This window comes from Orcinus orca, chromosome 20 (genome assembly GCF_937001465.1).
Source record: "Orcinus orca chromosome 20, mOrcOrc1.1, whole genome shotgun sequence".
In the NCBI taxonomy this organism is placed as follows: Eukaryota; Metazoa; Chordata; class Mammalia; order Artiodactyla; family Delphinidae; genus Orcinus; species Orcinus orca.
In genome coordinates, this window is record NC_064578.1 from 48,455,933 (window position 1) to 48,482,365 (window position 26,433).

Here is a 26,433-nt window from a genome sequence, read left to right on the forward strand (position 1 = left end):
GGTGATTGTTGCATAACAGTGTGAATGTACATAACACTACTGAACTGTACACTTAAAAATGGTAAAATTAGGGCTTTCCTGGTGGCACGGTGGTTGAGAATCCGCCTGCCAATGCAGGGGATATGGGTTCAAGCCCTGGTCCAGGAAGATCCCCCATGCCGTGGAGCAACTAAGCCTGTGCGCCACAACTACTGAGCCTGCGCTCTAGAGCCTGCGTGCCTAGAGCCCATGCTCCACAACAAGAGGAGCCACCGCAGTAAGAAGCCCATGCACCACAACAAAGAGTAGCCCCCACTCACTGCAACTAGAGAAAAGCCCGTGTGCAGCAATGAAGACCCAACACAGCCAAAAATAAATAAATTTATTTTAAAAAATAAATAGAAAATAAAAATGGTAAATTTTGTGTATTTTACCACAACTTAGAAAAATAATAATAAAACCAGAAATGCCTGAAATGAAAAACACTGTGACAGAAATGAAGAATGCTTTTGATGGGATCACCAGTAGACTGGACATGGCCAGGGAAAGAATCAATGAGCTTCAAGATAAGTCAGTAGTAACTTTCTAAACTGGAATGTAAAGAAAAAGAATGAAAAACAGGTAAGTGGAACAGAATATTTTAAAAAAACGAGGATAAATATAAAAGGTGTAACATATGTAAATGAGAACACAGGGAGAAGAGACAGAGAAAGGAGAAAAAATATTGAATTAATAGTGGCTAGGAATTTTCCACAATTAATGATAGACACAAAACCACAGATCCAGAAAGCTTAGGATAAATACCAAAAATGACACATAAGCATACCATGTTCAAGCTTCAGAAAACCAAAGACAAGGATAAAATCTTGGAAAAGAAGCTAGAGGGTGGGGATAGCAACTGACCTATGGAGATACAAGGATAAAAATTAAATCTGACTTCAGAAAACATGCAAGAAGAAAATGAAGTATTTAAAGTGTTGAAGGAGGAACTTCCCTGGTGGTCCAGTGGTTAAGACTCTGCACTCCCAATGCAGGGGGCCTGGGTTCAATCTCTGGTGAGGGAACTAAGATCTCACAGGCCACATGGTGTGGCCAAAATAAATAAAATAAGGTGTTGAAGGAAAAAAACTACCAACCTAGAATCCTATATCCAGTGAAATTATCCTTCAAAAGTTAAAGAGAAATAAAGACTTCCTCAGACAAGCAAAAACTGAGGGACTTTGTTGCCAGTAAATCTGCCTTCAAGAAATGTTAAAAGAAGTTGTTTATAGAGAAATAGAATGATATAGGTCAGAAATTCAGATCTACATGAAGAAAAGAAGATCACTAGTAAAGGAATAAATGAAGACAAAATAAAATCTTTTATTTTTTCTTATTATTGATCTAATTTATATATAAAAATTATATTTATTCAAAGTAATAACAAGAATGTAATTATGGCATACCAATAAGTGAAATGAATGACAGCATTGTTATAAGGGATGAGAAGGAGGAATTGGGAATACTCTATTATAAAGTAGCTATACTGCCTGCCATTAGGTATAATATTCAGGCTTCTGGATACAAATGTTCAGCAATATTCATAATAGCCAAAGTGGAGACAACCCAAATATGCATCAACTGATGTGATATATCCACACAATGGAATATTATTCAATACCAAAAGAGAAATGAAGTATTGATACATGCTATAACATGGACAAACCTTGAAAAAATTATGCTAATTGAAAGAAGCCAATCACAGAAAAAGCACATATTATGTGATTCCATTTATATGAAACCTCTAGAATGTGTAAATCTATAGAGATAGTACATAGGTTACTGGTTGCTTGGGCCAGGAATTGTGGTTGGGGGTGGGGTGGGAAGATAGCTAATGAGTTTGGGACTTTGAGGGGGATGAAAATGTTCTAAAGTTAGATTGTGGTGATGGATGCACAGTTCTGTAAATATATTAAAAACTATTGTACACTTTAAATGGGTGAATTGTATGGTATGTTAATAATATTACAATCAAGCTGTTTTAAAATGAAATTTATTAAATAGAAAAACAGAGGGAATCAATGAAACCAAAACCTGGTTCTTTCATAAGATCAATACAGTTGACAAACTTATCATCAGACTAAAAAGGAAAAATAGGAGAAGACACAAATTACCAGTATCAAGAATGATAGGGACTTCCCTGGTGGTGCAGTGGTTAAGACTCCACCTGCCAGTGCAGAGGACACAGGTTCGAGCCCTGGTCTGGGAAGATCCCACATGCCGAGGAGCAACTAAGCCTGTGCGCCACAACTACTGAGCCTGTGCTCTAGAGCCCGTGAGTCACAACTACTGAGCTGGTGCACCACAACTACTGAAGCCCGCACGCCTAGAGCCTGTGCTCCACAATAAGAGAAGCCACTGCAATGAGAAGCCCACGCACCACGATGAAGATTAGCCCTGCTTGCCTCAAATAGAGAAAGCCTGCACACAGCAACAAAGACCTGATGCAGCCAAAAATAAATAAAATAAATGAATATATTTTTAAAATGGAGTTATTACAATAGAGAGTTCACCAAATAATATGCAAATGGCTAATAGACACATAAAAGGTTGTCATTAACCACCAGAAAAATACAAATTAAAATTGCAATGAGATACCCTTACACACCCACCAGAATGGCTAAAGTTATAAAGACTGACAACACCAAATGTTGTCTGGAGCACTTATAAATCTCATATGTTTTTGGTGGAGTGTCAAATGTTGCAATTATTTTGGAAAAGGGTCTGGCATGTTCTTATGAAACTAACCCTGTTAACATTTACCATGCAGACATACCCTTACCAAGCAATTCAAGTCAAATATTTATTTAAGTGAAAAGTAAACATATGTTCTCCCAAAGATCTACAAGATCACTCAATCACTGCTTTATTTCTAATAGCCCAAACCTGGAAACAGCACAGCTGTCCATCCTAAGAGAATGGATAAACAAACTGGTTTATTCATTCAATGGGCTGCTATTCATCAGTAAAAAGGAATGAACTCCGAGTATATATACAACAACATGGATGAATCTAAGATATGTTGAGTGAAAGATACATTAATCAAGAGTATATGCGCTTTGGTTCAATTTCTATGATGTTCTAAAACAGGCAGAAGTAATCTGTGGTGGAAAATGAGAGCAGTAGTTGCTTCCTGTGGAGTTGGAGTGAGGATTGATTAGAAGGGCATGAGGGAACTTTGTGGGCTGGTAGTAATGTTCTATATCCTGATAGAGATTTGGTTTATACCAATGAATGCATTAGTCAGAAATTAGTAAATGTTTACTTTAGAATTGTGCATTTCATTGTATGTAAGTTTTACCTCAAAAGAAAATTATTATAAGTAAATATTGAATTCTGGTTAATAATATGAATGTGGACATACACGACATACTCAGAATAGTCAAATACATTGATACAGAAGTAGAACAGCAGTTACCAGAGGTTAGGAGAGGGAAAATGGAAAGTTATTGTTTAATGGGTACAGTTTCAGTATGGGATGATGAAAAAGTTGGAGATGGGTAGTCGTTGTGGTTACACAACAGTGTGAATATACTTAACACTACTGAATGGTACACTTAAAAATAGTAAATTTTATGTTATGTAAATTTTATCACAATTAAAAAGGAAAAATATAACTGTGGTTACATTAATATCAGACAATCTTAGACTTTAGAACAAGGAAAATCACTAGGGATAAAGTGAGATATTACACAATTATAGAGGACCTATTCATTTAGAAGACATATGAGTCCTAAATGTGTATGCACCTAGCAACAGAGCTCCAAGATACATGAAGCAAAAATTGAAAGGAGAAATAAACACACAATCAGAAATTGAAAGTAAAAAACACTGTTTATACTAGCACTAAAATTATGAAATATTCCTAAATAATTTATGTAGCTACTCTGCGCTCAAGGAGGTGGACCATAACTCCCCATTTCCTCAGTGTGGGCTATGTGTAGTAACTTTTTTCCAAAAAGCACAATATGGAAAGGGGGAAAAAGAAATTTTATGATAGAGAAACCTGACAAACCCTACCTCATCTAGATGGTCAAGGTCAACATCAACAGTGATACATCCTGTTGATTGTACATCCTTGATATGACATGATAAAAAGGCACTTTACCTCTGTGAAAGGCTGAGAGAAAAAAGCTGCAAACCAAGGATACTCTGACAATGTTATCTTTCAGAAATGAAGGAGAAATACAGCACACTTTCGAACAACTGCTGGATCAAAGAAGAAATTAAAAAGGAAATCAAAAAATATCTTGAAATGAATGAAAATGGAAACAGAATATGCCAAAACCTAAAGGGATGCTGCAAACGCAATTCTATGAGGGAAGTTATTAGTAATAAACACCTATATTAAGAAAATAAAAAGATCTCAAGTAAATAACTGAACTTTACACCAGGATAAACTAGAAAAAGAAGAAAAAATTAAGCCCAAAGTTAGCAAAAGGAAGGAAAAAACAAAGAGCAGAAATAAATGAAATAGAGACTAGAAAAAAACAATAGAAAAGATCAATGGAGCTAAGAGCTGTTTTTAAAAGATAAATAAAATTGATTAACTTTTGCTAGATGAAGAAAAAAGAAGTACTCAAATAAAATCAGAAATGAAAGAGGAGACCTTACAACTGATACCACAGAAATATATAGAATCATAAATGACTAGTATGAATAATTACATGCAAACAAATTGGATAACCCAGAAGAAAAGGATAGATTTCTAGAAACATACAACCTACAAAAACCAAGCCAGAAAGGAATAGAAAATCTAATTAGACTGCTAACAAGTAAGGAGGTTGAATCAGTAGTCAAAAACCTCCCAACACAGAAAAGCCCAGGACCAGATGGTTTCACTAGTGAATTCTACCAAACATTAATGAAGAATGAACACCAGTATTTCTCAAACTCTTCCAAAACTTAAAAAGGAAGGATCACTCCCAAACTCATTTTACAAGCCTAGAAATGCCCTGATAACAAAGCCAGATAAGGACACTACAAGAAAAGAAAACTACAGGCCAATATCCTTGATGAACATAGATGCAAAAATTCTCAACAAAATATCAGCAAACTGAATTCAATGTCATATTAAAAGGATCATACACTATGACCAAGTGGGATTTATCCCTGGGATACAAGGATGGTTGAACATACACAATGTGGGGACTTTCCTGGTGGTCCAGTGGGTAGTGCTCCCAATGCAGGGGGCCTGAGTTCAATCTCTGGTCAGGAAACTAGATCCCGCATGCATGCTGCAAGTAAGAAGTCTGCATACCACAACGAAGATCCCGTGTGCCACAACTAAGACCCGGCACAGCCAAAATAAATAAATATATTTTAAAAATATGCAATGTGGGGCTTCCTTGGTGGTGCAGTGGTTAAGAACCTGCCTGCCAATGCAGGGGACACGGGTTTGAGCCCTGGTCTGGGAAGATCCCACATGCCGTGGAGCAACTAAGCCCGTGCACCACAACTACTGAGCCTGCGCTCTAGAGCCTGCATGCCACAACTACTGAAGCCCGCATGCCTAGAGCCTGTGCTCCACAAGAGAAGCCATTGCAATGAGAAGCCTGTGCACTGCAACGGAGAGTAGCCCCCGCTCGCTGCAACTAGAGAAAGCCCATGCCCAGCAACAAAGACTCAACACAGCCCAAAATAAATAAAATAAATTTATTAAAAAAATTAAGGATTAAAAAAATGCAATGTGTACCACATTACATCACATTAACAGTATGAAAGATAAAAATCATAGAACAATCTAAAGAGATGCAGAAAAAGCATTTGACAATACAACATCCTTTCATGATAAAAACTCTCAACAGATTGGTATAGATGGAATATATCTCAACATAATAGAAGCCATATACATCATTCCCAGAGCTAACATACTCAATGGTGAAAGGTTGAAAGATTTTCCTCTAAGAACAGGAACAAAACAAGGGTGCCCTCTCTCACCACTCCTACTCAATATAGTACTGGAAGTCTCAGCAGAACAATCAGAAAATATAAAGAAATTAAAAGGCATCCAAATCAAAGAGGAAGAAATAAAATTGCCTTTGTTTGCAGATGATATGCTTTTATATATATAGAAAATCCTAAAGACTACACCCCAAAACTGTTAGAACTGATCAACGAATTCTGTAAATTTGAACAATACAAAATTAATGTGCAAAAATCAGTTGCTTTTTTATACAGTAACAACAAAGTGTCTAAAAAAGAAATAAAATAATTACATTCACAATATCATCAAAACAATAAAATACTTAGGAATAAATTTAAATAAGGAGATGAAAGACTTGTATACTGAAAATGATAAGACTTTGATGGAAGAAATTGAAGACAGATAAACAGAAAAATATCCTGTGTACGTGGGCCAGAAGAATTAATATCATTAGAATGTTCCTACTACCCAAAGCCATCTATAGATTCAGTGCAATCCCTATCAAAATTCCAATGGTATATTTCACAGAAATAGAAAAAAGAATTCTAAAACTTTCTGTGGAACCACAAAAGACCCCTAATAGCCAAAGCTATCAGAGGAAAAAAAGAGCAAAGCGAGAATCATCACACTTCCTAATTTCAAACTATACTACAAAGATATAGTAAGTAAAACAGTGTGGTCCTGACATAAAATTAGACACATAGACCAATGGAACAGAATCAAGAGCCCAGAAATAAGACCCTGCATATATAGTCAACTAATACTTGACAAGGGAGTCAAGAACACTCAGTAGGAAAAGTATAGCCTCTTCAAAAAATGGATAACCACATGCAGAAAAATGAAATTTGACTTCTATCTTAAACCACTCACAGAAGTTATCTTGAAATGGATTAAAGACTTAAATGTAAGACCTGATGCCATAAAACTTCTAAAAGAAAACACAGGGAAAAATTATTTGACATTGGACCAAGCAATTATTTTTTGGATATGACACAAAAAGCACAAGCAACAAAAGCAAAAATCAACAAGTGGGACTACATCAAACTGAAAAGCTTTTGTACAGGAAAAGAAATAATTTTAAAAATGAAAAGGCAACTTATGGAATGGGAGAAAATATTTTCAAAGCATATATCAGATAAGGGGTTAACATCCAGAATATGTAAAGAACTCATACAACTCAATAGCCAAAAAACCCAAACAGTCCATTTTTTTTTAAAGGGCATAAGAATTAAATAGACATTTTTCCAGAGAAGAAATACAAATGGCTAACAGGTACATAAAAGATGCTCAACATCACTAATCAGCATGGAAATACAAATCAAAATCTCAATAAGATATGACCTCACACCTGTTAGAATGACTATCATCAAGAAGGCAAGAGATAACAAGTGTTGGTGAAGATGTGGAGATAAGGGAACACTTGTACACCGTTGGTGGGAATGTAAATTGGTGTATCCATTATGGAAAACAATATAGAGTTTCCTCGAAAAATTAAAAATAGAATTACCATATGATACAACAGTTCTACTTCTGGGTATATATTCAAAGTAAATGAAAATAGGAATTTGAAGAGGTATATGCACTCCCATGTTTATTTTAGCATTATTCACGGTATGGAAACAACCTGAGTGTTTGTCAACAGATGACTGGATAAGGAAGTTGTAGCATATATACAATGGAATTTATTCAGCCATGAGAAAGAAAGAAACGCTCATATTTGCAACAATGTAGGTGGACTTTGAGGGGATTATGCTAAGTGAGATTAATTCAGACAAAGAGAGATACTGTATGATATCACTTATATGTGGAATCTTAAGGCGAACTCATAAATACAGAGAGTAGAATGATGGATATTAAACGTTAGGGGTTGGGGAAATGGGATACGTTGTGTAACGGTACAAATTTGGAACTAGGAGATAAGTCCTGGAGAGCTAGTGTACAGCATAGTGATTATAGTCAATACTATTGTATTATAAACTTCAAAGTTGCTAAGGGACTAGACCCTAATTGTTCTGGCCACAAAAAACACATGAAAATTAGGTGAGGCGATAGCCGTGTTAGCTAACACTAAGATGGTAATCATATTGCAATAAATAAATGTATCAAATCAATATGTTGTATACCTTAAACTTATACGATGTTATATATCAATTATATTTCCGTTAAAAAGGAATACGAATTACATGGTGTGATTTCTTAATTGGAACTCAAAGAATAACTTTTTCGAAATATTATGTAGGGTGGTATTAAATACTGTCATATTTTCTCCAATTACCTAACCATGCAAGAAACCAAAGCAAAGGAAAAGTGGAGAATTTTGCTGCTTCTCATGTCCCATTGGTTGCACCTCCTTTTTATGGGTTCTTGGTCAAAGGTGACTCCAGGTCCAGGTAGTAAAGAAGATTGTTCATTATAGCTCAGCCCGTCCCTTTTACGATCTCTATTTTTACCTCACGCATAGCACGCCTTTATAATTATTTTCCATTTACTTTTCCATTTATATTTCCAATTTCTGTCAGGGAACAATGAGAAAAAGAAAACGCAAGCCAAGTTCTACAAGCGCCCCAAGACTCCACCTGCTGATTCAAAATAAAATTGCAGACAGGCGGGAAGCTCAGCCCTACAGAGGGTTCTGGGACGTGTAGTCTCGACGCTTCCTGTGATTGGGGCACTTCCGCTCCAGGAAAGCGCGGATGTGTTAATCGCGCCGCTGGGGAAATAGAAGAGTACAATCCAGTGCTGTGCGTGTTTGGAGGCATTTCGGATACCGGAGGGCGAGAATAGGAAGCCGCCCCTTTCGTGGATTCTGGGAAACTGGATTCAGGCCGTCGATGTTGGAGTCGGCACTTTCGCCTCGGGGGGCGGGGCAGCGGCTCTTGTTCCTCTCGGGGATGCTGGGAAATGTAGTCCAGGAGCTCCGCGTAGTCGGAGGTATTTCCGCTTCAGTAGGTTGCGATTGCGGCCTTCGGTTCTCTCTGGGAGGTGAGTGATCTTTGGGAGCCTGCGATTTCTTTTAATTTTTCTGATCTGGTCCTGGGATCAGCCGGGCTCGGTCCTCGGTCACAGGGCAGAAAAGCCTTGACCTGCGGCAGAGGGCGGGGTGGAGGGGCGGGGGCGGCCGCTTGCCTTCCCCTCGCCCGATTCTCTGCGTTTGCGGCTGTTCGCAAGTCCTCGGATTGTAGGCGGACAGAAATCGGCAGTTTGTCTCCCGGGCTCCTTGCCGTCCAACCCGCCTCCCCCCAGTACCTTCCTTCCACACGCTCTGTTACTTCCTAGCGACATAAGGTTGGATGAGAATTTAATCTTTCTGTGCCTTGGTTTCCTTTTCTGTAAAAAGGGGTATTACGAGTACGTGCCTTATACAAGATAAATGTTTGGGACAGATCAGGCGTGTGGCAAGGTGTCGGCTGTTAATGATATGATAATCAGAAAAGCATCGCTTTCGGTGGAAGCTCCCCGAAGTGCCACTGGCAATTCTTTCTGATCCCTGCCGGAAAGGAGGCTGTGCCTGGACGACTTCTGACCCGTTTTTAAAGAAAAAGTGGGTCACCCACAGATACCCGCTGTAGTTTTCCCAGGACCACAAAATCGTTGTGTCTCCCAGCCTCCTTTCCTTCTCCTGCCCTGGTATCTGAAAAGGGGGGCTGTAGAAAAGAGAGGAGTGAGCCCAGGGCTTCTGGTAGCAGAGCCCCACCGTGGCAGGACTTATAGCATCTTCCTTTTCTGTTCCAGTGGTAGAAGGTATTTTATTCATTAGTAAATATTTCTGCTACAAAAGCGTTCAGTTACTGGTAAATAATTATGAAAATATGTAGATCGCGTACAGGGCATGAGTGGTAATCAAAATAGTTAAACATTGAGTCCTAAGTCTCATCCTAAGGGCTTTATAAAAATTAGTGCATTTAACCTTCACAAGGCCCTATGAAGTGAATACTTTTATTACCTCTATTTTACAGATGAGGAAATGGAGATAGAGAGAGCATAAGTTACTTAAGAGCAGTGGGATTTGAGTCTAGGGCTTGCGTTCCTTATATCTTTGGATATCCTTGGTCCCCTCGTTTAAAATCCCAAAATTGGAATTAGGAAACAAAATAGAAAAACAGTCTATCGAAATATTCAACCATAGGAAACTGGCTGCAGAGGAGGCATTTGGCATCAAGTTGTGGAGGTAGGTTGGATTTTATTGTAGAGGATTTGAAAGCAGGGTTAGTGAGTTTGGGTGTCTTTATAAGAATTTGAGGGCTTCCCTGGTGGTGCAATGGTTACGAATCCGCCTACCAATGCAGAGGACACAGGTTTGAGCCCTGGTCCGGGAGGATCCCACATGCTGTGGAGCAACTAAGCCCATGCGCCACGACTACTGAGCCTGCGCTCTGGAGCCCGCGAGCCACAACTACTGAGCCCACGTGCCTAGAGCCCATGCTGTGCAACAGGAGAAGCCACCACAATGAGAAGCCCGCACACCGCAATGAAGAGTAACCCCAGCTCGCCGCAACTAGAGAAAGCCCACGCGCAGCAACAAAGACCCAACGCAGCCGAAAATAAAATAAATAATAAAAGTAAATACATTAAAAAAAAATTGAAAGCATTCTCATTTAATCTTATTTTAAATATTCATAGTTTATATTCCAATTATAGAAGAAGTGCACATTCATTGTAGAGAATTCAGAAAATGTAGAGATATGATGTAATGAAAAACATTAAGAATTACCAATATAGATGTATATGTTATAACGTTTAGGATATGTATGACATATATAGGACATAGACGTATAGGATATAGATGATTATTAACATTTCAGTGCATTTCTGTTTGTCAGTTTTTCAGTGTGTATTTATGTTATACAAAATTGTTACCAGATTATTCATATCCTTAACTCTTTTTTTTTGTAAATTTATTTTATTTATTTATTTTTGGCTGTGTTGGGTCTTCCTTGCTGTGCACAGGCTCTCTCTAGTTGTGGTTTGCGGACTTCCCATTGTGGTGGTTTCTCTTACTGTGGAGCATGGGCTCTAGGTGCATGGGCTTCAGTAGTTGTGGCACACGGGCTCAGTAGTTGTGGCTTGTGGGCTCTAGAGCGCAGACTCAGTAGTTGTGGCTCATGAGCTTAGTTTCTCCACGACATGTGTGATCTTCGCGGACCAGGGCTTGAACCCGTGTCCCCTGCATTGGCAGGCAGATTCTTAACCACTGTGCCATCAGGGAAGCCCCATATCCTTAACTCTTAATTCTGGAAATTTCCAGACAACCCAAAGTATAATATCAATATAATGAATTCCTATGTAACAGTCACCCTGCTTCAGTCCTTACTAATCTTGCTGCATCTCCCTCTCCCCATGCACACATTTTTCCCATTGAGTATTTTAAAGCAAACCCAGATGCTGAGTTAGTAGGACTTAAAAATTAATTATTATAAGTTGTTTATATACGAAAACCAAGGGAAGGGAGATTGTATTAGTTTGCTAAGGCTGCTGGAATAAAGTATTACAGCCTGAGTGGCTTAAACAATAGAAATTAATTTTCTTACAGTTCTGGAGCTGGGAGTCCAAGATCAAGGTATCAGCAGGTTTCGTTTCTTCTGAGGCCTCTCTCCTTGGCTTGTAGATGGCCGCCTTCTTGCTGTGTCCTCCCGGTCTTTCCTTTGTGTGTGTGTGCGTGCCCCTGCTGTCCCTGTTTGTGTCCAAATTTCCTCTTCGAAGGACACCAGTCAGATTGATTTAGGGCCCACCCTAATGACCTCATTTTAACTTAGTCACCTCTTTGAATGCCCATCTCCAAATACAATTACATTCTGAGGTCCTGGAGATTAGGAGTTTAACGTATGAGTTTGGGGCTGGGGGGCGGTCACAATTCAGCCCATAACAGGTATTAACAGCAACTCTAAGATTTTCACACATGGCAACTAGAAGAATGTTATATTTATATGAGAAAGTTAGAAAGAGTTGCAGTTATGGAAGGAAAATGATGAATTTCCTTTGCTCCTCTGGAGTTGCACTTGCCACAGAGCATGTAACTCTCAGTTTCATCTCTCTCTCTTGTTAGGCTACAGGGTCCTCTGATTCATGGATCTGGTCACATTCTTCTCGGAGTGCCCAGCGCGGGGTCGGCAGAGAGGAGTTGTTCAGTAAGTGTGATTCATGCAGCTGCCCAAAAGGGCTACAGCCTGTGATTAGAGAACAAAAATAGAACGACAGTCTATAACCACATGCCTTGTGTCATACCTCACTTACTTCTGGGGAGATGTAGAATCCACCAACTTTTTCGGAGTGTTCAAAAGTTAATGTATGATCATGCCTAGTATCGTCATGCTCTAAAACAAATTTCCTAGAAAACAAATGAATTCTTTTAAAAAATTGAAGTATAGTCGATTTACAGTGTCATGTTAGTTTCAGGTGTACAGCACAGTGATTCAGTTATACATGTGTGTATATATACATTTAAAGAGAATCCATCCTTTTTTTTTTTCTTTTTTTAATTGAAGTATAGTTGATATACAATGTTGTGTTAGTTTCTGGTGTACAGCAAGGTTAATCAGTTATACATATATGTATATATTCTTTTTCATATTCTTTTCCATTATAGGTTATTACTAGAAACTGAGTATAGTCCCCTGAGCTGTACAGTAGGTCCTTGTTGGTGATATATTTTATACATAGTAGCATGAATATATTTATCCCAAACTCCTAATTTCCCCCCCCCCTTCCCCTTTGGTAACCATAAGTTTGTTTTCCAATCGATGTTTATGTTCAATTTTTTTGTTTAATATGCAGGGAATCAGCAAGCCACCTCCACAGATTCTGATTTAATTAGTTTTAGATAAGGTCTGAGCTTTTTTAAAAAAATAAATTTATTTATTTATTAATTAATTTATTTATTTTTGGCTGTGTTGGGTCTTCGTTGCTGCGCGTGGGCTTTCTCTAGTTGTGGCAAGCGGGGGCTACTCTTCATTGCAGTGCGTGGGCTTCTCATTGCGGTGGCTTCTCGTGTTGTGCAGCACGAGCTCTAGGCATGCAGGCTCAGTAGTTGTGGCTCACGGGCTCTAGAGTGCAGGCTTAGTAGTTGTGGCACACGGGCTTAGTTGCTCCTCAGCATGTGGGATCTTCCTGGACTGGGGTACAGGGCTCGAACCCGTGTACCCTGTATTGGCAGGCAGATTCTTAACCTCTGCTCCACCAGGGAAGTCCCAAGAGGGCTGTTTTTGACTGATGCTACTCAAATTTTGATCCAGGGACCAACAGTATCATCACCTGGCATCTTAGTAGAAATGTAGATTCTTCGTCCCCATCCTTGATCTCCTGATTTAGAATTTCTGGGGGTGAGACAGAGGACCCTCTATCTTGGCAGGGTCCCCGCCCGGTTGATTCATGGAACATTAAAATTTGAGACACACTGGTAGTGAGAACTGACTCAGGACTTTTTAACAAAAATATTTTCTGTTTCCCTCCGGCTAAATTACTCGTCCTTCAGATATCAGATACCTGCATGGTTCTGTCTGCCTTAGTTCAGGTCTCTGCTCAAAGGTGAGAGAAGCCTTCCATGACAAAAACTTATTCTGTACCAGCCCCTCCTTCCATCTCTTCCTACACCTTTACCCTGCCTTATTCTTCTTAAAAGCATCTCTCACTATCAGTGTGTTACTGCCCTGGTACCCCATTATGCTATCAGCTCCATGAGATCAAGGTCTTTGCCTGCTTTGTTCACTGCTGTATCTCTCACATCTAGGCTCCTTGGCTGGCACAGAGCAGGCTCTCAGTAATTATGTTTTGAATGAATGATTCGGGAGATAAATCACGAGGCCCTGATCTACATGGTGCGTCTTTCAGTTCTTCGTTCCAGCAGTCATTCTGTGAATCTTTGTTGAGTTCCTGGCAAGCGCCTGCAGCAGTGTCCTAACTGTTGGGGACACAGCAAGAAACAAAACTCCCTGCGGGACAGATGTGATGAATATAAATGAGCAAAATACCTAGTAGGATGTTAAAGAGGGATACGTGCTAAAGAGAAAAGAATTAAGCAGGGATGGGGGGGGTCAGAAGTGTTGGGATGTCATTAGGAGATTGAAATTCTCTGTAGGGAGGAACTGTCTGAGGAGGTGACATTCAAATAAAGAAGGACGTGATTCTTGGTGTGGCCCTGGTAACAGTCTCTCTGGCCCCAGCCCCTTCCCCCTCAGATCTCCCATTTGCTGGGAGAGTGATCTGTTTCCAACACCAAAGGAATCTTCTGACTCTCCCTTCCTTTGCTGCTTTCCTGCTGACTTGCCGATAAACTGGGACGCCCATCACTATGGTTTGAATCCTGCCTTCCTGCCAGCTTTTTCTGCCTCTTGTTTGTGTTCACTTACAGTCGTAACATTTGTTCTCTTGAGGTTTTTCAGAGATTCTGCTTCTCTCTGGCTAATAGAACTCAGTCATCCTCCAGGACTCAGATCAAGCCACATTGACGTAGAACCTGCTCCAAACAAGTGTGGACCCCAAGGCCCATAACTTGTGCTTCTAAAGTACCCAGTTCACTACTCTGGTACTTAGCAATGTGCAGGGTGATTGCTGGTTTCCTAATCACTAGACTGTGAACTTGAGTAGTCGTATCTTTTAGTCTGATTTCCATAAATGTTCATTGAATTAATACACTCATTTTTTAATGAAGAGTTAACAAGTTATCCTGTCTAGTGCTAATCATGCAGGCAATTAAATAGTTGTCATTCTCAGTGTTTTGATGGACACACTCTGTGGATTTTGTAACAGGAGTCTCTTTAGACATTGACTTTGAAGGGTGAGAAGCACCTTCCTAAGATAGTATTAAAAATCCAGAGGCCCTTTTCCTTCCAAAGATGACCTTGATCTTGCAAATATTGTGGAAGACCTAGAAGAAAAACTTGGAAATAAAACCCCCGCTCTCCCAATCCTCCCAAGTGGGAGCAGCCTCAGAATTTTGCCTCTCAAAGAGACCTTTGACCAACTAGTCTAGTCTTTTTATGTGCCTCTGCTGGAATGAACCTGTATGGGGGGGCTCATGTGTCAGGACACTGACATTGACACTGACTGCTAAGTGATCACTGTTACAGGCACTGCTTTAGGTGCTTGGGATGTAAAGCTGAGTTACTATTAATCCCAAAACAGACAGTGATTTACTGATTATCCCCTTTCCACAGAGGTGGTGGAAAGATCTCCCTGTAAAGCACTTCTTACTGAGCAGAAGTCACTGGACAAATATAGAGTCAGAACAAGGTGAATTACAAATCCTGAAAGGATATCTCTTCTAAGATTGGAAAGTTTTACACTGCCCCTTTCCATACAGGGTTCTTCTATCTGGAGTAGGACTAGCTAATAATAATAAACTAATAAGTAATTAATGAACCAATAATTAACTAATACTGATCTCTTAAGCTGGATATCTTACTCTCAGTTTGCACACTCCCCAGAATCAGAATCATACTCTGACAGCTACGAGAACTTGTATTAGGGCCACTGCGTGTGGTTGGGCAGGTCGTTCACTGCACCAGGGCTCTCGATTGAAGGCGTAAGTGGCGTCTGGAATCCTGCCCACGTCTGCTCATCAAGCCGTGTGCGGTTGCAGCCACCCCAAGGAAGAGCTTCCTTGACTATTTCATGTAAAGCAGCCCTAGTGAATGTTTAAGCTGCCAGATACTGTTCCACATGTTTTATGGAGAGTCACTTAGACTGACTAACCTTCCTATGTATTATTATAATTATATTACTGTATTATACATAATTATATTATATGAATATATTATCTATATATCTATATAATATATAATTATAATATATTGTATTATAATTATAATAATTATTGTTATTATTATAACTATCCCTAATTTATAGATCAGACCTTGGGTCTAAGTAGTAACAAGTTGGAGGTGCCAGGATTCAAATACTGGGGGTCTGATTCCAGAGCCTACACCCTTCCCAACCCTGTTCTCATCTCCTTCAAGCAGATCATCTGGCTTCAGAGTTCTCTCCCTGTTTCTATGTCAGTCTTTTATCCCTAGCTCTCAAGCTCTCATTTCTCTTTGCGTGAGACCTCAGACTCCCATCTGTTTATTTTTTTCTTTAGAAGCAGCAGAGAGACAAGATCTAGAAGACTGGCTTCTTTGTGAGAGCTGGATTCAGGTTCCGCCCCTGCCCCTTGACCTCACCAAGCCTCGGCTTCCTCATCTGTTACGTGGGAACAACAGTCATCATCATCATCATTTATTGAGAACTTGGTAAAATGCCAGGTACAATGCCAAGGGCATTTAGCTCATTCATCCACCACAGTAACCCTAGGACTGACATTCTTTTTTTTTGTCTCTCCTTGTTATAGTTGAGGAGAGGCACGGAGGTGGAGATGATCAGACTGGAGTCACACGGCTAGTACACCCCTAGCTTCTTCACAGGTATGTGAGAGGTACCTTAGTGGAACAATGCGTGCCAAGTGCTTCTCAAGGTCCCTAACACGTACTTAGTGCTTATGTGATGTTAAACATTGCCGTTTTTGTTGTTTTCATCATTACTATGATTAGCTTGTTCATTTAAGTGGCATGTTGACTAACTTACTGTTAAATCACAGGATTCTATTCATTTTTCTTCATCTCCATGATAATAGTGTTTTTAAGGCCCTACTGTTAACAAAGTCAAATTGTCAAGGTCTGGGGCTACCCTGGTGGCGCAGTGGTTGAGAGTCCGCCTGCCGATGCAGGAGACACGGGTTCGTGCCCCGGTCCAGGAAGATCCCATCCGCAGCTGGGCCCGTGAGCCATGGCCGCTGAGCCTGCGCGTACGGAGCCTGTGCTCCGCAACGGGAGAGGCCACAACAGTGAGAGGCCCACGTACCGCAAAAAAAAAAAAAAAAATTGTCAAGGTCTTACATCTTTGAAAAAGCTGTCATCCACAATATCAGATTCATAGAGAAAGTAGAATAGTGGTTACTCGGGACCGAGAGGAAGGGGAATGGAGAGTTAGTGTTTAATAGGTACAGAGTTTCAGTTTGGGATGGTGAAAAAGATGTGGAGATGGTTAGTGGTGATGATTCACAACAATATGAACGCACCTAACGAACTCTACACCTAAAAAATGGTTGAAATGGAAAATTTTATGTGATGTGTATTTTACACAGGAAAAAAAAATCAATGTAATCTTAAATATTACTGCAAAGGCATCAAATTAAATATGAAAAAACAAGAGAGAATAACAGATATTGCAGAGGTTAAATGTGATTTTCATACAACAAAGCAACAGCCTTTTAAGGCTCCATTAAAGCTATTGGTGAGGACAGGTTTTATGTTACTGAATATTACCTGCTTTCTGCTGCTACTGAGAAATAAGGTGCCCTGAAAGTGTTCTTTGAACTTTCTGCCTACTTATTTAATTCTTACAACAATCCTATGAGATAGCCGTTGATAATCCCTCTATTTTTACAGATGGAAGAATTGAAGCACAGAGATACTAATAATTTGTCTAAGATTTCACAGCTAATATGTCACAGTTTCATGAACCTACACATTTGGCCCCAGAAATTACTCTCTTAACCTGGGTGCTTTACTCTCAATTTCCGCCCTCCCCAGAATCAGAATCATACCCTGAGAGCTACACGAACTTGTATGAGGGCCTGTGTGTGGTTGGGTGGCTCGTTCACTGCCCAGGGGCTCTTGGCTGAAGGGGTGAGTAGCATCTGGAGTCCAGCCCAGGCTTTGCTCATCAGGCCACCCTGAGGAAGCGGCACTGTTGCTTCTTCACAGTAAGCAGCCATATGGGTCAGTGACACCCTTGGCCAGACTCTGACGGCTTTTTTCTCCTTCCCCCATTGTGCCTGCCCAAGACTCAGCGCTTCCCCAGAAGGAGGAGGACAAAATGACCAAGCTCAAGGTGAGTTGGGCTTGCCCTTCTAGGTGTTAACTTGTCACCTCATTTCTCAGTGATAAGACGCATCCTATTTCTCTTTCTTGGGAAAGATTAAAGAGAACAGTAGGCATTTGGAAAACTCTTCCCAAGAAGAGGGCCGAATGATCCCTACTTTTTATTTTTGTTTGATTTATTTTTGTTGTTTTATCACCTTTTATAATTTCACAAATAAGAGTAGAACAGAAAAAGTCAGTTGCAACTAAAAAAATCTCTCACGTTATTACTGTTTCCCTTACAAAACAACTGTCTTCATTTTCCCATGTTCTTTTCCTCATATGCGTTCATAACTGTATATTTGTAATTCCTGTAGCATAAACTTCTCAAATTATACCTTTTCTAATTGATATTATATATCCCACATCTTTAATGGCAACATCATATTCCCTTGAATTTGTGTGCATTGTGTGTGTGTGGTGGGGTGTGTGTGTCTCATAACTTTTCCCCATTCATGGACATTTAGGTAGTTTAGAATGTTTACCATTTTAAAGAACACTGAAGGGGCTTCCCTGTTGGCACAGTGGTAAAGAATCCACCTGCCAGTGCAGGGGACACGGGTTCGATCCCTGGTCTGGGAAGATCCCACATGCCGCGGAGCAACTAAGCCCATGCACCGCAACTACTGAGCCTGTGCTCTAGAACCCGTGAGCCTCAACTGCTGAGCCTGCATACCACAACTACTGAACCCCGTGTGCCTAGAGTCTGTGCTCCGCAATAAGAAGCCATCGCAGTGAGAAGTCCGTGCACCGCAACAAAGAGTAGTCCCTGCTCGCCGCAACTAGAGAAAGCCTGCACGCAGCAAAGAAGACCCAACACAGCCAAAAATAAATAAATAAAAATAAAATTTAAAAACAAAACAAAACACTGTAATAACAGTTTTCCTAACACCAATTTCCTCAAAAGGGAATTTGGAAGAATTTGCTATTCTTTGGTCTTAATGTTCTAGGTACTCTAAATTGACAAAGTACATTTGCTATGCAGTACCTCGGGTATTTTGTATGTAGAATATTCCAGAATGGCAGAGTGCACCAGGATCTAACTAACGCTTCACACAGAGAAAATATTATTAGATATTTTCATGTAAGAAAGCTAGATTGTTTCTTACCCATGTCTGAATCATATCATGTGCATGTTTTATTTATTGATTTATACTTTTTATTCACATATTAATGAATTTTTTCAAAGTACTAATGTACTTAATTTTAAAAGTACAAAAAGACCTGTACAGAGACTTTTCATTTCTTAACTCCATTTAGTCTCAGACCAGCCTTATGAGGCCGAACTTGGTCTCCTCTGAATTTTAATGACAAAGAAACAGGATTGTAGAATTTCAGAAAACTGCTCAAGTTCACATAGGAAACCAAAGATCCAACTGATCCAAAAAAGACTCCTAGGATTTTTACTTGGATAAAGAGAGTGAGACAAGGGAAAAGAATTCTCCACCTGGGACTTAGCCTATTCTGTGGGGTGCCTAGTTGTCCTGGTGGGTGGAAGACTCCATAGATGATACTGTCCCTACCATAGATCATTCTTGGTGGCCCCTTCTTCTCCATGACCTCTGTTGCTCATATAAGGCACTGGATGTGCAGGGCTCTGGCACTGAACACAGTCTTTGTACGAAAAATTAAAACAATGCTGTATACGAGTGATTCTTAATTACCCTCAGGTAACATCTGGAAACATTTTTAGTGTCACAGCTTGGGAGTGCTACTGATATCTAGTGTGTAGAAGCCAGGGATGCTGCTAAACATCCTACAGTGAACTCAGCAGCCCCCTGCCCCACCCCCAACAAAGAGTCATCTGTCCTCAAATGTCAGGAGTGCCAAGGATGAGAAAGCATGCTGTACCCAAAGCTGTACAAGAACAATAGAAGAATGTGGGTAAAAATATTTATAATACACACCCTAAAAAAAAAAGCTTAAAATCTCTAATAGGAATTTTACAGAATCCTAAGATAAAACCCCAATTGGAGTATGAGCAAAGAACATTAACAGGCAAGGTTCTGAAGAAAAAAATGAAGATAGCTAGTAAATATGTGAAAATATGATGAGCTTATTAATTATCAAATAAGTACAGATAATCCAAATAAGTTGTTTTTTACTGATAAAATTGCCTAGGATTTAAAAATATGGTTATATTCAATGTATATGGTTTAGAGAATCAGGGATACTTATATACTCTTGGAGGAGGATAAAATAGGGGAAAAGTTGAAAAGAAAATCTGCTGTTGTACATAATTATTTTGAAGCTGCCTATTCTTTGACATTGCAGTTTTCACTCTTTGGAACTTATCCTAAGAAAATAATTGGATGGGAAGCAAAAATCTATGTAAAAATTTATTCTTCTCCGCATTTATTGTGAAAAGAAGAAAATCTAAAGCATAAATGAGTTATGGGGAATGTTTGTGTTATGGCAAAATTGACTCTGGTCTCTCAGAATCTGGAACCACTTCGTACACATCGTCCCCACTTTCCTCAGTGCCGCCCTTTCAGCAGGTGACCTGCATTGCAAGGTTCAGATGGAGTGTGTTTGATGTCTTAGGAGGCGGTGACCTTCAAGGACGTGGCCGTGGTCTTCACGGAGGAGGAGCTGGGGCTGCTGGACTCTGCCCAGAAGAAGCTGTACCAGGAAGTGATGCTGGAGAACTTCCAGAACCTGGTCTCAGTGGGTGAGGAAGGGTACTCTGGGACTGAACATCGCATCAGCCCCTGTGGTATTTATTTACATGTCCTTGAATGGGCAGGGCTTTGGAGCTCTTGAACTGGTTTCCGGTTTTCTAATCAGCATGAGACTCAGAGATGGCGTTTTCTAGTCTTTCTCCCCAGGCCAAAGTGTGTTTGTAAATGAACTGTTAATTGATCACGTGACTGCTGTATGTTTTCTGGCTTTTCAAATTGTGGTCGTCTCCAATTAGTAGGTCATGACACTCTTTAGGGAATCGAAATAAAATAGGGTAGAAGATACCAGAGCCCTTGGCAATAACTGCATGTTGCAGTAAAAACTGTGGCCCATTGCCAAGAATAGTGTGAGAAATGGTGAAAAGGGTGCGATGAAAATAATGTTTTCCCATAATTTATGCTTATGTCTACCTATCCTCGGTTTTTGCATAAAATGTATTTCCTCCCATGGGTCATAATTAAAGGTTTGGAAAACACTGATTTTGATGTCCTGAAGACAGTGCAGTGGGAGCCGCAATTTCTCTTAATTTGGGCATCTAACATATTGATTTTAAATGTTTTTCCTTGCCTTTTTTGCAGGGCATCAATCATTCACACCAGATGTAATATCCCAGTTAAAGAGAAAAGAAAAGCTTTGGATGATAAAGATAGCAACCCAGAGCCGTCACTCCTTGGGTGAGAGCCGTGTGACCCTGAGTCTGTCCTGCTTCTTGTTGCCTCCACAGCTGTGACTCTGGTCCAAGTCAGCACCTAGACTGTGGATTACTGCCTCAGTCTTTGTAATGCTCTCTCTTCTGCTTTGCTCATTCACAGTTAATTCTCCACTCAGAGTGACTCTTTTAAATTCAAATCTTGTCATTTCTCTGCTCAGAACCTCTTGTAGCTTCTTACTGATTCAGAATAAAATCCCATCATTGAAAGTGGCTTATGATATCCCATATGCCCACCAGTTTTTGCCATGATTTTTTTTTTTTTTTTTTGGCCACACCATGTGGCTTGTGAGATCTTAGTTCCCTGATCAGGGCTCGAGCCTGGGCCCTTGGCAGTGAGAGTGTGGTGTCATAACCACTGGACCACCAGGGAATTCCTTGATTTTGTGATCATCACGATTTCTCATCAGCAACATCCACATAGGTTAGCCCTGCATCTAGTGAGGCCTTTCAGCTTCCCAACAACATGGCTGTTTCCACTTTCTTTCCTGTTATGGGTAACTTACTTGAAAAACCTCTTTTACTTTTGTAACATGGCTCTAACTCTCACAGAGATGTCAAACTGGGATTTATTTATCCATTCAACATGTACTTATTGAACACTGACTGTATCAGACAGGGTTCTGGGAGTGGTGATAAACCAGTGAATAATACAAAATGCTTGTCCTCATGGGTATTGCATTGAAGTGGGAGATGACATAAAATGAAAAAGATCAAGGATGTATGTAGTATGTCAGATAGGAATATGTGCTGTGTAAAAACAAAACAGGGTAAGGCAAATGGAGATTGCCAGGTGCGTAGAATGGATAGGGAGAATTTACTATATGATATTGTATGGTAAAAGATGCCTCACAGGGGCTTCCCTGGTGGCACAGTGGTTGAGAGTCTGCCTGCCGATGCAGGGGACACAGGTTCGTGCCCCGGTCCGGGAGGATCCCAGGTGCCGTGGAGCGGCTGGGCCCGTGAGCCATGGCCGCTGAGCCTGCGCGTCCGGAGCCTGTGCTCCACAACAGGAGAGGCCACAACAGTGAGAGGCCCGCGTATCGCAAAAAAAAAAAAAAAAAAAAGAGGCCTCACAGATAAGGTGTTATTTGAAAAGACACCTGAAAAGAAATTAGTAGCAAGCTATATGGCTGATCGGTGGAATAGAGTTCCAAGGAGAACGTAACTCTTCTGGTCCAATGTTGATTTCGAGACTCTGTATTATGCCCTATTTATTTCCTCCTCGCAAGTTTTTGCTGTATTGTAAAAGATAAACTTCTAATTTTTCACTTTTTTTTTTTTACCCCTGGTGGTTGTAGGAACTTTACTGTTATGAGGTTTTAGACTAATGTATGTTATTACAGTAACATACTAATTCCAAAACTTGGCTTTGATTTTTTTTCCAGCTAACCCTTTCAGTGTTGTGAAGAACTGGCTCTGTGGCCAGGGAAAGTAAAGTTTACAGCCCATTTGTAAGGATATTTCCCAGGAGGAGGCAAAGAACCACTCTCTGCTTATATTCTGAACTTTAGGGCCTTAGGTGATAAGGTATTTCTCCCAGACATGTATCTTTCCAACTTATTTATTGCCTCAAAGTCTCCTTCCATTGGAGTAAACTTCCATTAAAATAAAGCAGAGGTTTTTCAACATTGCCTGGGGACATCCTCTGATAATCTGTCTAAGGGTCTTACTAGACATTTTGAACATTTTGGTCAGATGTGCATGCAGTAGGCAGAATTATGTGGAAGCTGTTATTAGCCACCTGCTACAGCAAAGAAGATAAGGCTGTGAGTAAGGTACAGCTTTGTCTTTGTAAACATTCCCTAGGAGGTATTTTTCTTGCTCTGTAGCCATCATATTTCTAATTTATATCTCACCTATGAAACTTACTATGATTCTAAATGGATTCCACTAATGTGTAATGAATGACAGCCTGGTGGGCCACCTCTTGGTGTCTGGAGGCATGTAAATCAGAGAACATGATACATGATGTTAAAGAAAAACAGAAGCTTTTTGAGGTTCAGTAAAGCCTTATGGTGTGGGCCTAAGTTTATAACCTTGACATCTCTGAGCAAAGCATTCACATACCCCATCTCTAAATTCTATTTATCCATTTAGGAGACAAGAATCTAAATGGCATGGAGACTCTTCGGGAAGTTGGATTAAGGTATCTGCCACATGAAGAGCTTTTCTGCTCACAAATATGGCAACAGGTTACAAAGGAATTAACCAGGTGTCAAGATTCCATGGGAAATATTCAAGGAACTGGCTCTCAGATGGAAAAACAAGGTGGCACACTCAGTAAAGATGAGGAGTTTGGTAAAGACTTCAATCAGACTTCACATCTTCAAGTTCACCACAGAGACCACGCTGCAGAAAAACCCTACAAAGGGGTGGAGTGTGAGAAAGGTTTCATTCGGGACTCTCACCTTCAAATGAACCAGACAGCCCACGTAGGAGAGAAGCCCTACAAGTGTGAAAAATGTGAAAACGCCTTCCGTCGGCTTTCAAGTCTTCAAGCCCATCAGAGAGTCCACAGTAGAACAAGATTGAACAAATATGATATGTCGTGTAAGAGTTTCAGTCAGAGGTCATATCTTCGTCATCATCAGAGGGTCCCCACTGGAGAGGATCCACACAGATTTGAGGAGTGTGGGAGGAACGTCGGGAAAAGCTCACATTGTCAAGCTCCTCCCATAGCCCACACATTGGAGAAACCCTATAAATGTGAGGAGTGTGGACTGGGCTTCAGTCAGCGCTCCTATCTTCACATCCATCAGAGAGCCCACACAGGAAAGAAACCTTATAAATGTGAAGAGTGTGGGAAGGGCTTCAGTTGGCGTTCACGCCTACAGGCTCATCAGCGAATCCACACTGGGGAGAAACCCTACAAATGTGAGGCATGTGGCAAGGGCTTTAGTTACAGCTCACACCTGAACATCCACTGTAGGATCCACACAGGCGAGAAACCCTTTAAGTGTGAGGAGTGTGGGAAAGGCTTCAGTGTGGGTTCCCACCTCCAAGCCCATCAGATAAGCCACACGGGAGAGAAACCATACAAATGTGAGGAATGTGGCAAGGGCTTCTGTCGGGCCTCAAACCTTCTGGACCATCAGAGAGGCCATAGTGGTGAGAAACCATATCAGTGCGATGCATGTGGAAAGGGCTTTAGTCGTAGCTCAGATTTTAACATTCATTTTAGAGTCCATACAGGAGAAAAACCCTATAAGTGCGAGGAGTGTGGGAAAGGTTTCAGTCAGGCCTCAAATCTTCTGGCCCATCAAAGAGGCCACACTGGAGAAAAACCATACAAATGTGGTACATGTGGGAAGGGCTTCAGCCGGAGTTCAGATCTTAACGTTCATTGTCGAATCCACACGGGAGAGAAACCCTATAAATGTGAGAAGTGCGGGAAGGCCTTCAGTCAGTTCTCAAGCCTTCAAGTGCATCAAAGAGTCCATACCGGAGAGAAACCATACCAGTGTGCAGAGTGTGGGAAAGGCTTCAGTGTGGGCTCACAGCTTCAGGCCCATCAGAGGTGTCACACTGGAGAGAAACCCTACCAGTGTGAGGAGTGTGGGAAGGGCTTCTGTCGGGCCTCAAATTTTCTGGCTCACCGTGGAGTCCACACAGGAGAGAAGCCATACCGATGCGATGTGTGCAGTAAGCGCTTCAGACAGAGATCATACCTTCAAGCCCACCAGAGGGTCCACACTGGAGAGAAACCATATAAGTGTGAGGAATGTGGTAAGGTCTTCAGTTGGAGCTCATACCTTCAAGCCCATCAGAGAGTCCACACAGGGGAAAAACCATACAAATGTGAGGAGTGTGGGAAAGGCTTCAGTTGGAGCTCAAGTCTTATAATTCATCAGCGAGTCCATGCTGGGGATGAGGGTGACAAGGACTGTCCCTCATCAGAGAATACGTACAGCAAAGAAGCTCTATAAAATTACATGGTTTAATACCTCAAATGGGTGCTGAAATAGTCCTGCCATAGAAGACAAAACACCTGTTTGATAAAAGAGTATTTCTGCCAGAGCTCGACATGTCTGTGTGGTTGGGCGACCACATGGCAGAGAAGCCTCATAAGCGTGGAGACATAAGAACTTCATTCAGAGCCTTGACATTTAGCAGGTATGACAGAGAAGAGAGGCTTAAGAGGGATGAGTCTGAGCTGAAGGTAACCAAAAGTACTAAGATGGAAATGCCCAAATCTCTTCCACCAGAATAGAAGCTCTCGGAGGGCTGGGACTTTGTTGACGGCCAAGTCCACTCTGTCTCTTCAGCGCCGAACACACTGCAGGTGTCCAGTAATGTTAAATGAGTAAAAGGGAGAACAGTCACTTTTGAAATTTTCTTTCAGTTCCTCTCTAAAAATTTCTATAAAATTGTAGAAGGAGGAATTCTCCAAGGCTTGGAGGATTAAATAAGACACTTGGGCTCATTTCCCCAACCCTGCAGGTCCTGTGAACTAGTGCTTATCAAGCTCAAGGTTGTAACCCATTAGTGGGTCCAGAAGTCAGTTCACCAGGTTGTGGCCAGCACTTTTCTATGCTAACAGTTCTTTTTGGAGATGTGATTCGCATGCAGCCACATGCATAAATAAGTCTACATCTTCATGAATTTTGACAAATGTATCTACTTGTGTAATCATCACCGAGATCAATATATACCATATTTCTATTAAACCAGAGTGTTGCCTTGTGTACTATTCTTGTCATTCCCACCTCCAGGGGCAAAAAGTATTATGATTTTTATACCGTGTATTAATTAGGCCTGTCTGTTCTTGAGCTTCCTGTGTGTTTGGTATGTACTCTTTATGTCTGGATTCTTTTCATCAAATATATGATCATCCTAGGTTCACAGAAGGCAATTGACAGAACTCAGTATCCATGATAAAAATTCTTCAGTGAGATAAAAGGCATCTATGAAGATCCTATATGCTCATGTTCTTCTTTTATTATTAAGGAATAATTTATATACAGTAAAATCGACTGGTGGATCATTCTGTGTTTTGGCAAATGCTTACTATCATATTACATCATCACAATCAAGACATTTAACAGTTCCACCAGCCCTGGCTTTCTACTCTTTTTTTTTTTCATAACTTTATTTTATTTATTTATTTTTCACTGTATTGGGTCTTCATTGCGTTGCGCAGGCTTCTCATTGCAGTGGTGTCTCTTGTTGCAGAGCATAGGTTCTAGTCGCGCGGGCTTCAGTAG

The 26,433-nt window shown here is 40.6% G+C and overlaps 1 protein-coding gene across 13 annotated transcripts in view; it reads left to right on the forward strand.

Annotated features, from left to right (window-relative positions):
• LOC101273534 (zinc finger protein 227) overlaps positions 1 to 26,433 on the forward strand; it is a 99,942-nt gene that overhangs the window by 3,160 nt on the left and 70,349 nt on the right. Inside the window, exons 2-8 of one of the 13 annotated variants that reach the window (XM_033430803.2) lie at positions 8,464 to 8,926; positions 11,988 to 12,069; positions 16,017 to 16,179; positions 16,266 to 17,806; positions 20,380 to 20,506; positions 21,096 to 21,191; positions 23,327 to 25,914. In XM_033430803.2, coding sequence (XP_033286694.1) covers positions 17,792 to 17,806; positions 20,380 to 20,506; positions 21,096 to 21,191; positions 23,327 to 25,155 — 2,067 coding nt within the window. In that variant the 5' untranslated portion in view covers positions 8,464 to 8,926; positions 11,988 to 12,069; positions 16,017 to 16,179; positions 16,266 to 17,791 and the 3' untranslated portion in view covers positions 25,156 to 25,914. The other 12 variants (XM_049703873.1, XM_049703879.1, XM_049703874.1 and 9 more) reach the window with 12 other exon arrangements.